This window comes from Choloepus didactylus, chromosome 5 (genome assembly GCF_015220235.1).
Source record: "Choloepus didactylus isolate mChoDid1 chromosome 5, mChoDid1.pri, whole genome shotgun sequence".
Lineage (NCBI taxonomy): Eukaryota > Metazoa > Chordata > Mammalia > Pilosa > Megalonychidae > Choloepus > Choloepus didactylus.
In genome coordinates, this window is record NC_051311.1 from 140,812,970 (window position 1) to 140,827,919 (window position 14,950).

The following is a 14,950-nucleotide window of genomic DNA, read 5'->3' on the forward strand; positions in this document are numbered from 1 at the left end:
ATTGCCCCTGGTTAAGAACCACTAATTCAGATAATAGCAACTATTATTAAGTATACATATCACTATCAATTATTATCATCATTAATGCTAATGATACTGACCCTAAGTATCAATAGTGATTAATCATAAGATGTATACTTGGGCTGTTGCCTCTTTGGAGCTGAGGAATAGAAGGTGCCAACTTTCCCTTTAAGTTCCACCCTCTCAGCATTTTGCTTTTCCAACCTTTGAGTCCTAAAAATGCACTGCCTGCGCCATCACAGTAAGCACACAGAAACACTTGTCCCAGGCTAGGGGGGTGCTGGGGCTTGGGGGTTGTTCTCATTTTATTTTCAGAATACTTTTGTTCGTCATTTTCTTGGTAGTGAATAAATATGGAAAAATAAAACCTAGCTGATGTAAAATGATCCCTAAATCCAGATGTAGCGGGGGTGGAGAGCCGTGCATCATTCATGAAGTGCATCAGCCTGGAAACAGGTCTGGTGACACCGCAGCCATCCAGCAACCTCTGGGAATGACTTGCTGCAGACAAATCTCAGGGCTTCTCTGGGTTTGGGTGGCTCAGGGCCCTCAAAGATAAAATCTGCTTTCAAATTCCAACATGCTCTGCAGGATCCAGGGCAATTTAGAACTGTCTTTAGCCTGGCCAATTGGGATCCCACATTTTAATGTCTAAAACTGTAATAAAAACAGCCAAAGAACGTTCAGAATATTTTTGTGGCTGTGTACATCCTCTCATTGCTGCTACTGATAACAGTCTCCATTCGGGCCAACCTCGCTCTGTTAATGCCCACCCCAGGCTCCCGTCAGCCTCGCCTCTCCCTGCTCCCCCAGGGGCTCCAGAGAGACTTTGACAGCCCCGCATGTGAAGCCCAGAGCTTGGAAATTTGCAGATTCCCCCTCACCACCCACACCGGTGTCTTTGCCAGGTTCTGCTCTCCTGGGGTGCTTGCTCTCACACCCCAGCCCTGTGGAGGAGGCTGGGATCACCAACCAATCTGGGAGCCCCCCAAGGGCTGGGGCCAGGTCTCCTTCCTCTTTTCCGCAGGCCCTTCATTTGGAGAGTAGGGGTTCCCCCTACCATGTAGGCATGGCGAATAACTGGGGCAAGGTGGGTTCCTGTGGATGTCTCCTCTCTGGGTCCTTGCCATCAGGACAGACACACAGGCAGAATTCAAGACGGAGTGGAAGGAGGCGGGGGCCACAGCCCCTCCCTGCTGTGGACGTGGACTCCCAGCCCAGGCCGGGGCTGAGTTGGGTAGCGCGTCTGGCAATCCTGATGAATATTCAGCTGGTTCTTGCCTAGGCAAACACCACCTGAGAAGAGACTCAGAGGGTGGTGGCGGCAGCGGGAGCAGGGGATGCGGGGGAGGGAAGAGGGCCACCGCTGCCGAGCCCCCAGCATGGACAGTCGGACGTGGGGCACTTGCATCCTCTGCTTGCTGAGCCCATTGCCAACCGTGAGTAGCCAGCTCTGAACCTCCTGCCTCCCGCTCTGGGATCCAGGTCTGGGAGCCACAGGGCTGTACAGAGACCAGCCGGAACCTGCAGGAGATCCCATTGCCCTTCCTTCATGCAGAGGAGTCTCTACCAAGCAGCCTCCCTCCTTCCCATCCCCAGGTCGATGGTTCCATTCCTGGGCAGCTTTGACTCATCCTCCCTGGTGCTGAGCTGAGCTCGCCCCACTGCTGTTTCTCCCAGGGCCTGTCTGTGCCCTCTGTGGGCAGAAGACAGTGCCTCGGAATTGGGGAGACAAAATCAGGACTCCCCACCTCAAGTTTACTTTTTCTCTAAGTTACACATCCCCTGTTCCTACACATACTTTCCTCCCAGTCTCCACAATCCCTTGAGCCAACTCCAAGTGATTAGTTTCCCTTTAAGAGTCTGGTCATGAGACAGAGAGGGGGGCCCGGGTAGTGTATAGAGAACCAGCTGCTCTTCTCCAGCATTAGGGGATCTTCCTCTAACAGTGCACCTTGGATCTGGAGGAGCTTTTGGCAGCCAAATCTTGCTCTGTGGTCTAGACAGCTGAGGCATGGGGCGCCAGGACAGAGGGCCTTCCGTGACTGCACTGTAATTTCCCAGCGTATTTTGCAGGATATGGCTACGTGTGATGGCGGGGACAGGGAGGGGAAGCCGGGCTTGCAGGGAGCTCCTCAGAGACCAGGCAGACTGACGTCTCATTCTGCTCCCACTGCCTCAGCTCCTCTGACCCCTGGGGGGCTGCCACCCTCCCCACCACCTCGCACAGCTTCAGACTGGAATCCTGGCACCAGGAAACTAGCTGTGTGACCTGGGGGAACTTGAGCTTCACTTGCCTCTTCTGTAAAAAGGGAAATTGCCTCTGCTTGCAGGGTTGGGGTGCATCAATTGAGATCTGATTTGTCAATGCTGGGCTTAGGGGTGTAGCACACGTAACCTCTGCTGCCCTCTCCGTATATAGGGAAGGAAGCCTCATCCCTCTCATCTGTGTGTACCCCATGGCAAGATCAGAGATCTGGGGGTGGGCCTTCACCTGCTGGTGCCTCCAGCTGGGCTAGAACCAATCAATCACCACTGTGGGCTCCATCTCCCAGGGACCCTGGGAACATCCAGGGAGATGGAGTCTTCTCTCAGGAGCAGGTGGGGTGCAGAGTGTGGTATGGGTTGGGGTGCACCCCTGCCCCCTTACAGCCTGCCTGTGACCACACTTCCTGCCCATTAGCTGGGCTATTCAGTGTCCTCAGTATTCCTCTCTTTGGAAGTCTGGGGCACACTCTGTCTACACTTTTGGTGGGAAGGTGCCTGCCAGTGGCCCCAGTTCCTCTGCCCTCAGTAGTTTCCCAGGTGGGCTCTGAGAAGATGTTCCAGGCAGGGTGGGGGCTTGCCAGCTGATGGAAGAGGAGGAAGGACAAATGGGGTTAGCAACTCTCTAGACATCGCAGGGTTACAATTAGGCTGCTGGGTAAGAAAGTCCCAAACAAGGCTCTATGGCCCTCCCCACCTTCCCCCAGCCCTGTGATCAGCATGCTGTGTGGGAGGTGGTGGTTGGGGATGAGACTGGGGCCTGTGGTCACCTAGCCCTGCAGAAAAAGTCTGAGGCACTGGCGAAAATGGAGAACGGGGTCTGGGCAGTGGGCAGTGGGCAGTGTGTGCAGCCTGAGTCCTAAGGGTCAGGCAGGAGATGGCAGAGCAGTTGAGCCCAAGCTGGGTTTTGGGGAATGGGGTCAGCAGGTTGGAGAAGGGAGTGTCCTCAGGGCAGGGCTGGTAGGGGTGGATCCACTTCCTGGGCTGGGTCTCCACGTCCTCTCCTAGCCCACTGGGCTGCAGCAAGTTCCCTGGGTCCCTCCCATCTGGTTGCCCAGGTGAACGCAGAGTCTGATACAAGGGAACCCATGTATGTAGTTAATGCAGAATTGATTCCAGTGATCACGAGAGCAGAACAGGGGGAGTAAAATGGGAAAGGAGGATGTGTTGTTGAGTTGGCTGCCTCAATGGGATCTTCTGAGGCATTTTAATGGTGTCTCATAATTTGCTTCTATGAGGTGAAAAGAAGAAGCATTTATGTTCTATCGACTCCCAGCCCCACTGTACTTCTGTTTGTGCAGAGTGGATTCCTGTAGATATCCCATGTTGTAACACCAGATGAGGCCAGGGCAGGAGGTGAGAGGTGCATTGTGTGTTGCCTAATTGCATGTGCATAAAGTCGGACAAAGTCCGCAAGGAACTGGATACTGCAGCCATTGCTGGAACATAGGGAGGACTCAAGGATTTACATGAGTTGTATGAGTGTTCAATACATTCATTACTCTATTCACGTCTCTGTCCATGTATCTATTATTCATCCATCCATCCATCCATTTATCCAAATATACATCCATCCATCCATTTATTCAAATATCCATCCATCTATCCATCCATCCATCCATCCATCCATCCATCCAAATATCCATCCAATACACTTTGTGCATGCTGTGAGCCAGGCCGTGTGTGTGGGATCAGGGACCCAGAAAGAAGTCAGGCTTTGTCTCTGCCCTCAGATCGTTTGGACCGAGAACCCAGAAGAAGTACCCAATGCACTTGGCTCATCCTGTCACCTCTTTTCTGCAGGTGCTGGGCCTTGTGCACCCAGAATGTGACTTCATCATGCAGTTGAGAGAGGATGAGCATGCATGTCTGCAAGCAGAAGAGGGGATGCCCAACACCACCCTGGGTATGGGGCTTGGGAGAGAGGTGGGGGCTGAAGAGAGGAGGAGGATTCTCTAATCCCTCAATCTCCTCCAGCCTCACCACTCAGAATGCTGGGTGAGACTTCCCCCGGGCTGAGTCTTTGCAGCTCCCCTCTCTTTGTCCAGGTTGCCCCAGGACCTGGGATGGGCTGCTGTGCTGGCCGGTGGCAGGCTCTGGCGAGTGGGTCACCCTCCCCTGCCCAGATTTCTTCTCTCACTTCAGCCCCGAGCCAGGTAAGGGATCCCAGGTGTGGTGTGTGTGGAAGGTGGTTTCATCTGGTGGTGGCAGAACAGGGTGGACACCACCCCAGCCTGCAGACCTGAATTTGCATACCAACTTTCAGTCTTCCCATGTGACCATGGGAAGTCAGCTTCCTTACCTGTGGACTGGGGAGAATAAGAGCATTTACATCACAGGGGGTGAGGTCAGTGAGGGGAGCATCTGGGTGCAGGCCAGTGCCTGGCACTGAGAAATGTTCTGCGATGTTAGCAGAGGGCTGGCTGCCAAGGGTGGAGGGTGATACCGACTGCCTGGGATGTCTCCCTGGGGGGGCGAGTGGGGTGGAGCATCCCTGGCTGATCTGCCTCACCTCCCCGGCCCACGTGTCTGGGGTGACAGCCTCTCCAGGGGCAGAGAGGGCCTCCTTTCTTCCCCCTGACCTTAGGACAATCAGGGCCCAACTCACTATTCTCTGCCCCAATCAACTCCTCTGCAGTCAGTTCAAGAGAATGATTTTCTCCGTTTAACAGAAGGCGACTCTAAGGTCAGAGGGGAAGGCCCTGGGATGTGGACCGGGCAGGCTGGACCTGGAACCCAGGCCTCCCTGCTCCAGCCTCCACCCAAGAGGGGCTGTCTGTGCAGATCCTTCCAGGATCACTCAGTGGTCCATGGCTCCCTGCATCTCTCCTTGGGAGGGACGAGTTGTAACCACCGACTCTGCTTCCTCACCTCCGACTGCCTTCCAGGGTCTGTGAAACGGGATTGCACCATCACAGGCTGGTCTGAGCCCTTCCCACCTTACCCTGTGGCCTGCCCTGTACCCCTGGAGCTGCTGGCTGAGGAGGTAAGACGCTCCTGTGTCTTGGAGGAAGGGTCGCCAAGTATGTGAGTAGGGTTGGTGGACTGCACAACCGTAGGGGCCACCATTCCCACTGTGGCCATCAGAATGGAATATTAATTACAGCCTGTCTCCAGTAGATGGCAGTAAAGCGTCGGAGGAGAGGGGGCCTTTGCTAATTTGCTCAAAGGTGGCACAAGGGCCAGTTTCTGGGGCAGAGGGTAGGCCGAGAGCAGGGAGCGAATGTGTTGACCTGTTGACCGTGGTCTCCTCGGCATACCCTCTCTGCGCCCTGGCCCCCAGGTCAGAGATACTTTGAGGAGCTCCAGGGGAAACCCAGGGTCTTTGCAGCCCTGAGAGAGTCTCTTCCCCTCTCTGGCCTGTGACGTGGTGTGCATGGCTGGGGTGTGGGTTGAGTGGGGAAATTCAAGCCCAGAAGTGATCCCAGAGACCCTCTAAACTCCAGGCCTCTGTGAGGTATCCCACACTTAAAATCCCATTTCTCGCACCCCATGCCTGAAAGGGAAGCATGAGTTTGACCGTTTTCCAGATGAACAGACTGAGTCAGAGAGGGGCTGTGATTGGCTGCGTCCTACAGGGACGCTGGGATTGGAGCCCCGCCCCCCCCACCCCAGGGCCTCAGCTCCCCACCCTCAGCCGCACCCTCAGTTCCTTGCCCTCTTGGGGCCAGAATGGACTTTGATTTGATGCAAACACTTGGGTATGGCGAGAGCTTCTCTCTGCCTGCCTGGGGCTGTCCCCAGCCTTCCCCTTTATTTGGGGACATTGTGTCCCCAAACCGGTGAGCAAGCTGGATATCAGTAAACAAGCCCAATTTCTCCTTGAGCTCTTGTCCTTCCCTGGGGATGTGAAGTTTCTCCCGCTGCTTTCCCCATCCCCAAAGCAACAGTGAGCCTAAGTATCTCCCCTCCCCCTCCCTCACCAGCAGGTCAGGTGGCAGACAGGCTGTAAACAAAAACCTCAGTGCTAGAGGGAGCTTCCTGTGCATAGACATCCCTGCAGCCAGATGGGAAATTTGGGGTGGAATTGGAAAGACTTCACCTGTTAGATTGCCAAGGCTCCCTCTCCCCAAAGGGCCAGGAGCTGAGACCCTCTTCTGTCTCCATCCTCCCCAGAAATCTTACTTCTCCACGGTGAAGATCATCTACACCATGGGCCATAGCATCTCTATTGTGGCCCTCTTCGTGGCCATCGCCATCCTGGTCACTCTCAGGTTTGCCAGCCTCATCACCTGCTCAAGAACCTTCATTGGCTCCCTATTGCCCAGGGGACCAAATCTGATTCCTAGTTCGTATATTTAATGGTTCCCACATCTAGGCACCATGTCCATTTCTATTTTCCTTCCCTTTCCCCCCACATGTAGCCACATCTCTTCACACACCAGAACTCATTCCCACCTGCTCACCTTTGCTCATGGTTGTTTCTGTTTGCTTGGAATACCTGCCTACTTTGTTCTCATTGTGGGTTTTTTTGGCAAAATCCAGAGCCCTCCTCCCATCTTCTTCTCAGAATCCTCTTTGCCTCCTCCATGGAGCCTTTCTTGACTGTTCTAACCCTCCTTTAAGACCCCAGAGCTTTTAGAGTCTCAGCCCACACTCCAGCCCTCAACCTTACCCTGCTGTGCTGTTCCTACCATGGGGGTGAGTCTAACCTCTCTGATTATCTGGTAGGCTGGTGTAGATAGTATCCGGTCATCCACCTCTGTCCCCTAGACTAAGCTCCCTGAACACAGGGCCTGGTTTCCTCCTCTCTCCTCCTCCCTGAGACTGAGCCCAGGGCCATGCTTGGTCAGCTGTCCTGAAGGCCACGAGCTCAGCTCAATTCAATTCAATTCAGTTCAATTCACTCCCAGCTCAGGCCCCCCAAGCCCGGCCCCTGTGCTCAGCACACAGGAAGCCCTCTCCCACTTTGCCTTCGGTCCGTCTTCCTTCCCTGCCCTCTCCTCCAGGAGACTCCGCTGCCCCCGGAACTACATCCACACCCAGCTGTTCGTCACCTTTATCCTCAAGGCGGGAGCCGTGTTCCTGAAGGACGCTGCCCTCTTCCACGGCGACAACACCGACCACTGCAGCTTCTCCACTGTAAGGGGCTGGTTGGAGGGCGGTGGGCGCCATGGGGGTTGGATTTAAGACCTAGCTGTGCCTGCCCACGCCCGCCCTGTCCTGTGGGCTGACCCTGGGGCTATGGCATGGCAGGTTCCAGAACAAGCATGCACCCATTGCCTTCCTTGTGCCTGGACCATCTCCCACCCACGCCATTTTCCACCTTCCAGGCTCCACTCCGCATTCCGTAGTCCAATCCATGCCATTTTTTCATTCCTCCCAGCCTTTTCATCTCATCCCTCCTCTGAGCCTTCACTCCTGTCTACACTGGGTGTCTGTGTCTCTGGCTGGGTCTCTCCTTGAAGAGGTGCACAGAGTCCCAGGGGACACGAGGCACAGCTTACAGACCTACCACGGAGGGGAGAAGCCGAGAGATGGGGAAGGAACAGAGTGGGCTTCAGGGAGGAGGCGGCCTGGGGCTGGGTGGGCAGCAGCGAGAGGGAGATGGGGAGGGGAGACCACATCGGATGGACTGACCGGAGTGAACTGACTCACAGGCAGAAGGACTGGGCATGTCCAAGGAGCTGGGGAGTCCTGGTGGGAAGGGGGTGGGGAGAATAAGAGAAGACTAAGAGAGAAAGGAACTAGGGCAGAGTGTGGAGGCCCAGTACATACCATAATCCTCTAAAAAGTCTCTGGAAGGGAATGGGTAGATGAGTGGACAAACCAACAAATGACTTTACTTAATCAATTATTAATTAAAGAATTAATATCAATACACTGAGCACTTATTAAGTGTCAGGCATTGAATGAAATGCTTTATGTATATTTTCTCCTTTAATCTTCTAAACGATCTGAAGAAGGTATCACTTTAACCCCATCGTATAGATGAGGGGCCCGAGGCACCGAGAGCCTGGCATCTGGCCAGGTCCCCAGCTGGGTCGCCCGAGCTCAGCGCTTCTCCCCTGGGGGATGGCGAGCAATGCCTTGAATGCATGCATGGGTACAGATGCGTGTCTTTGCAGGACTGAGTCATGCATGAAGTAATGTTCCATATTCACTGCACGAGGGATTGATTGAGCTCAGGAAGGATGGGGTGAAAGGGTGAATCACAGCAACTCTTACACAGAGTCCCCATTTAATCCTTATGACGAGGTCATGAGATAGGATTGCAAGTTTCTCCTCTTCCAGAAGAAAAGCTAGGGCAGAGGGAAGGTCCCATAACTGGTAGATAGTAGAATCTGAACCCAAGATCAGAATTCTGGATCCCAATCTGTCTGGATCCCAAATCAGAGCTCTTAACCACTCACTCTACCACTACATCCCCAGGATTGCCCAGTCTAAGGCGGAGGAGGCCTGGAGGTTTGGGGTCTGAGGGAGTGGGGTGGCTTGGGGTGAGGGCTCCACTGGGTGTCCCAGCTCTGAATCACCCAGGCCTTGACCCTCAGGCTCTGTGCAAGGTCGCTGTGGCCGCCTCCCATTTTGCCACCATGACCAACTTCAGCTGGCTGTTGGCAGAAGCTGTCTACCTGACCTGCCTCTTGGCTTCCACGTCTCCCGGTGCCAGGAGACCCTTCTGGTGGCTGGTTCTGGCTGGCTGGGGTGAGCACCGAGACCTGAGGCTGGGCCCAGAGGGGGAGGGAGAAGGCTGTGAAGACCCAGGGAGCTCATGCAAAGGTCTTGTCACCACTCCGATGCTGGCCCTGAGGCCAGAGAGGTGAAGGGGCAGTCCACAGTGACACAGCAGGTGTGCAGGAGAGAGGGACGTGCATGCCTCTGGACTCCCCCAGTCCTGACTTTGCAGAGCCCAGTGCAGCCTGCCGTGGTGATGGGGGGTAGGGGTGGGTCTCAGAGCTGCGGCTGTGGACACCCTTACCCATGTCTCCTCTGTGGCATTTACAGGGTTTCCCACGCTCTTCACCGGCACGTGGGTGGGTTGCAAGCTGGCTTTCGAGGACGTTGGGTGAGTCTGAGCGGCCCCTTCATCGCAGCCTCACTGCGATGCAGCCAGGGGCAAAGGGCGCGGAGTGGACCATCCTCTCCAAGCTGGGTCCTGGCCTCAGGGAACTCTCAGGTTTGGGAGTGGGTGGTGGGAAGGAGGGGAGCTAGTGCACTGCACAGCGGGGTATGAGCCTGGGCAGGGGAGCAGTGCTCAGAAGAGGCTGAGAGGGTACCATTGTGGGCCTCCTGGGGCAGGGCAGGGGTGGGGCCACAAACAGACTGATTTTAGAGAAGTCCATTCCTGTTGAGGGAGAGAAGGGTGAGTCCAGCACAGCAGGGCACCCCTTTGGCTGAGAGAGGAGATAAGGTCAGGGTTGGGGGGTGGCTGGAATGCCTGAATGCCAGAGAGAGGATAGCGGGAGGCCTATAGGTAGAGAGAAGAGAGGAGGAGGGGGCATGGGTTACCGCAGAAAAGAGGACTTTGCAGCAACTACATTCACAACCTCCACCCGCCCTGGCCCATCCTCTCCCCAGGTGCTGGGATCTGGACAACAGCTCCCCCTCCTGGTGGATCATCAAGGGACCCATCGTCCTCTCTGTTGGGGTCAGTCCCTGGGGCCAGTGCCCTTTGCTTTATTCAATCAACCTCCTGGGGTCCACTGAGGAGCTGTACATAGTAGGAAGCACAACTCCAGGCTGGAAGTCAGGACACCTGGGTTCGAGCCCGGCTGGTTGTACTCTGTGACACCCCCTCTGGACCTCCAGGTCCCACTGGTAAAAGTGGAGAGCTGGTCACTGGTGCTCAAGCCCCTTCCAGCTCGGAAGCCCTGGTTTCAGATCATCTCCTGCTGCAGTCAGGCTGGGTGTGAGGTAGGCAGAGCCCTGCGGTTGAGCACCCTCCACCTGCACCCACACATAAAACAGAGGCAACGAGGACTGGTTTACATGGCTTCAGTGAATGTGTGAAAATTTTCCCAATTTAGCAACTGTGCATGGCTGGATGTAGGATGCCAAGGCCTGAATCCTACCCTTGTTCCAATACTGGAGAGGGAGGGGAACCCTGAGCCCCTCCTCTGCTCTCCCAGGCTTACAGTTTCCAGGCTACACGCTCTGGAGCAATAGTCTATACGTCCATCCACCTGCCCATTCCTGTGCCTTAAGGATTTGGGTTTACCCCTGACCCTTGACTTCCAACTTCCTGCACATCTGCATCTGTTTCAGGTGAACTTTGGCCTTTTTCTGAATATTATTCGCATCCTGCTGAGGAAACTGGAGCCGGCTCAGGGAAGCCTCCATACCCAGTCTCAGTACTGGTACCATGCGTGTGTGTGTGTGTCTGCGTGTGTGTGTGTGTTGAGAAGGATGCGGGGACATGGCAACTGGAGGGTCAGTCAGTGCAGTTCTGTTTCATCTGGCAGGTGAGCCTGGCCCTGTGCTGCTCCCTGTGTTCCAGAGAGAAAGAAGATCTGGTCCCTGCCCTCCAGAATATCCCAATATATGCAGGTTGGGGGCTCCAAATAGCCAGTTACCATGCCAAATAGGCTATTGAACGCTGGGATCAATTTCTATGGAGCCTAGGAAAAAAGATATGCTTTCTAGATGGGAGAGGGAGGATATCAGGGAAGACTTCCTGGAGGAAGTGGTCTTTCAACTGAACTTTGAAAGATGCATAAGACTTAGACTGGATTCAATTCATACAAGAGCATTTGGCAAAGGGAACAGTGGGATCCAGAGTCCAGAAGTAAGGAGGCCCAGGGTGTGTGTGGGGAGGGTACAGCTCTCCAGAGTAGCTGGTACTTAGAGTGAATAAGGAGAAGTGGTGGGAGGTGGCGGTGGGCAAGGGCACATGGTGGGCTCCAACCCTGGGGAGTTCCTGATACCAGCCTTGGGAGCATAGGGTTTGTCCTCCCCCTTAGGCGTCTCTCCAAGTCCACGCTTCTCCTCATCCCACTGTTTGGAGTTCACTACATCATCTTCAACTTCCTGCCTGACAATGCTGGCCTGGGCATCCGCCTGCCCCTGGAGCTGGGACTGGGCTCCTTCCAGGTAAGGGCTCCGGTAGGCACCCCTTCCCTGCGTCCTTGGGGAGAAGGGAGGTGATTCTGCCTATAGGTCTTGGCTGACTTCATGGCTAGGGCAAGAGCTATTAGGCCAGTTACTCTTCCATCCATCCTATCCATCTGTTCAACTATCCATTTGTCTGTCCACCTTCCATCTGTCTATCTACCCATTCACCCATCTGACCGTCCATCCATATATTTCATCCCTCCATCATCCATCCACCATCCATCCCTCCATCCACATGTGCATCCATCCATCTGTGTATCCTTCTGTCTAGTCAGCATTTACCGAGTGGCTATTATGTGTCAAGCTCTGTGCTTATTACTGGGAGATGCAGAAATAAAGTCAGAAACGGGGTCAATAATATGGCCCTATAAGGCTTGCAATAACTTTATTTCTGCATGAGAAAATATGTCTGGGCACACAGTAGTTGATGAGGGTATCTAAGTTCCCTTTCTTGCAGACTTGGCCCAAGCCACAGTCTGGGAGTGGGTGGGAGTGGTGGTAGAATGACTGTGGACAGCTTGAGGCCAGGCCAACGGGTTCTGATGGGGGTCCATTCTCTTTGGCCCCACAGGGCTTCATCGTTGCCATCCTGTACTGCTTCCTCAACCAAGAGGTGTGTAACTGACTCTTCAGGCTATCTCTTGCTCATCGAGCCCTCCCCTCCCACCAGTTTCCCCTGCCCAGGCTCTGTAGATCCCAGCTCAGGCCAAATTTGATTCCTGCGAACCTTTGGGGGAGTGTCCTGAGCTCCTGGATCACACTGAACCTGAATACTTCTTGTAAACATCTTTTTTCCATCCCTCTTCCGGGCTGGGCCAAGTGATATTATCCATTCATCAGAGGGTAGAGGAGGCATTTCAGTGATCAGGGGAGGGATCCAGGGGTGGGCAAAAGGGATCAACCAAGTCTATGCTCCTGAAATTGAACAAAAGAGCGAGTGGGGGAGGGTGTAAACAAGCTGCAGAGAGACAGTCAGAGGGAACAGAGATAGAGGAACCAGGAAAGTCAGAGTAGACATCCAGGGACCTAGGAAAAAAGAATCAGAAGCAGAGACAGGGAGGGAGATTGTGAGCAGAGCCAGAGAGAGAGTAGTTGGAAGAGAGAGATGTACGAAGCAAACAGACCAAACAGAAACGAGATACCTAAGATTAGGCAGAATAGATGATGCCAGTGCACATATAGAACCATGAGAAGATGAGAGACAGAGAGAAGGCAATTCATACATCCCATCTGGATGGCACGGTGAGCTCCTCCCTTAGAACAGGCTTGCATGGAGGGGAGAGGTGGACAATTTAGCCCAGTGCCCCAGACTGGCTGCTGGGTGAACCGGCCAGGGTCCCTGGCTCCCTCTGGTGGTCATGTATTTGTTGTGGGTCCTGAGTGGTGCCTGAGAACCCCCTGCACTTGGCAGCTTCCCCAGCTGGGAGAATTGACACCTGGCATTATCTGGTGTCAGGGATAAAGACACAGGAGTGCAGTGTCCGGGTGTCATGGACCCTGAGAGCCCTGGGAATGGCAGGAACAGCCCTGGCTGAGGCTGCTGGGGTCTGAGAAAGGGATTTCCCACAGAGAGTTGTGAAGGAATCTGCCAGGAAGCAGTTTTGGGGACCAGATGGTTACACACCTCTGGTGACAGGGAGTTCACTACCTTCCAAGATAGCTCTTTCTGTTGTTGGGCAGCTGTGAGGTAGCTCAACTTTATGCTCAACAGAAACCTATCCCCTTTCATCTTTCAACGCAGCCCCAGTTCAGCTCTGTCAGGCCACAGCCTGTCAGCCCCCTTTGCCCCCAAAAGCCCCTTAGAGAAGTGAAATTACAGACAGTACTCCCCAAGGCTGCTTTTCTTTCAGTGACCTTCTTTTCACTCAACTGCAGCTCCTTAGACAGAGTTTTGAGTCCTTTCTGCCTTGCAGTCGTCTCCTCTGGACAGGTTTCTGGTGGCAACAGTTCAGCTCACAAGTCAGGGACAGCAGAGAGTGAACACGAGAGCAGGGATGACCTAAGTCGTGGAAGGCAGACACAGAATGTCTGGCCAGCAACTCAAGAAAACATAAATGTCCTTTACTGGACCCAAAGGCAGTTCTAAAAGGCAGAGAAAAGAGCTAATGGAAATGGCCAGAAACACGCACAGGAAGGAGGAAGTAGTATCCTCCAGAAATGGTACTTAGCAGTGGCTTTGGCCAAACTTGACCACAACCCGTGTCCCTGTTTCTCTCATGTGGTCTCTCCCTGTGCCAGCACACTCACCCCTAACATCCTCTCACTTGTCTCCGGAGGTGAGGACCGAGATCGCCCAGAGGTGGCATGGCCATGACCCTGAGCTTCTGCCAGCCCGGAGGACCTGTGCCAAGTGGACGATGCCCCCTAGCTCGGGGGTGAAGGTGCTGACATCTGTGTGCTAGGCTGGCCACTTCACATGACTGGAGTCCACACCTGAGTTTTTGGGCAGCTGCCAGGGGTCTCTACCCTCCAGGGGAGCGAGAGGAACCAGTGCTCCTGGGGAGCACTCAAACCCCCCTACTCCCCAAAAGCTGTTGCCCAGAGGCAGCCCTGGGCCACCGCTCCTCTTTCTAGAGCTTGTGGCTATCACCCAAGGCCCAGGGAGCCAGCAAACATGTAAATGAATAGATACACATTGTACCAGTTTGTATATATTGTGCCCCCCAGAAAAAGCCATGTTCTTTGATGCAATCTTGTGGGGGCATACATATTAGTGGGGATTAAGTTGGAACGTTTGGATTAGGTTGTTTCCGTGGAAATGCACCCCACCCAACTGTGGGTGATAACTGTGATTGGATAATTTCCATGGAGATGTGGCCCTGCCCATTCAGCATGGGCCTTGATTAGTGTATTGGAGCACTATATAAGCTCAGACAGAAGGAGCAAGCTTGCTACAGCCAAGAGGGACACTTGGAAGAATGCACAGAAGCTGAGAGAGGAGCTGCAGATGAGAGACAGTTTGAAGACGGCCGTTGAAAGCAGATTCTTGCTCTGGAGAAGCTAAGAGAGGACAAATGCCCCAAGAGCAACTGAGAGTGACATTTTTGAAGAACTGCAGCCTAGGGAGGAATGTCCTGGGAGAAAGCCATTTCAAAATTAGAACTTTGGAACAGACACTAGCCATGTGCCTTTGCAGCTAGCAGAGGTTTTCCGGACACCATTGGCCATCCTCCAATGAAGGTACCCAATTGTTGATGACTTACCTTGGACACTTTATGGCCTTAAGACTTTAACTGTGTAACCAAATAAACCCCCTTTATAAAAGCCAATCCATTTCTGGTGTTTTGCATTCTGGCAGCATTAGCAAGCTAGAACACACATTTAGTGAATAAATGTGCCTCTAAAGAGGAGAGGGTCTACACCTTTTATTTGGACTTTAGGTGCAGTTACATTTATTGTATTCCTCAGATCATGTTACATTGTTATGGTGGATTGAACTGTGTACCCCAGTTTGGATATGTTCTTGGTCTTGGTTTGCATTCTGGTGGGTGTGAATCCATTGCAAACAAGATCTCTTCCAGATATTACGTTCACAGTTAAGGTGTGCCCCAGCTGAATCAGGCTGTGCTTTAATCCAAATCACAGGAGTCCTTCATACCCAGAGTGACAGTCA

At 53.7% G+C, this 14,950-nt stretch overlaps 1 protein-coding gene across 1 annotated transcript; it reads left to right on the forward strand.

Moving 5' to 3' along the window:
• The first annotated feature begins 1,403 nt into the window (after nucleotides 1-1,403).
• On the forward strand, nucleotides 1,404-14,023 carry GHRHR (growth hormone releasing hormone receptor). The gene is made up of 13 exons (XM_037837543.1): nucleotides 1,404-1,460; nucleotides 4,090-4,192; nucleotides 4,335-4,442; nucleotides 5,175-5,272; nucleotides 6,403-6,500; nucleotides 7,236-7,368; nucleotides 8,778-8,931; nucleotides 9,232-9,292; nucleotides 9,805-9,874; nucleotides 10,492-10,583; nucleotides 11,187-11,316; nucleotides 11,909-11,950; nucleotides 13,614-14,023. Exons 1-13 carry the CDS (start codon nucleotides 1,404-1,406, stop codon nucleotides 13,737-13,739), a joined length of 1,272 nt encoding a protein of 423 aa, XP_037693471.1. The 3' UTR covers nucleotides 13,740-14,023.
• The last annotated feature ends 927 nt before the right edge of the window (nucleotides 14,024-14,950 follow it).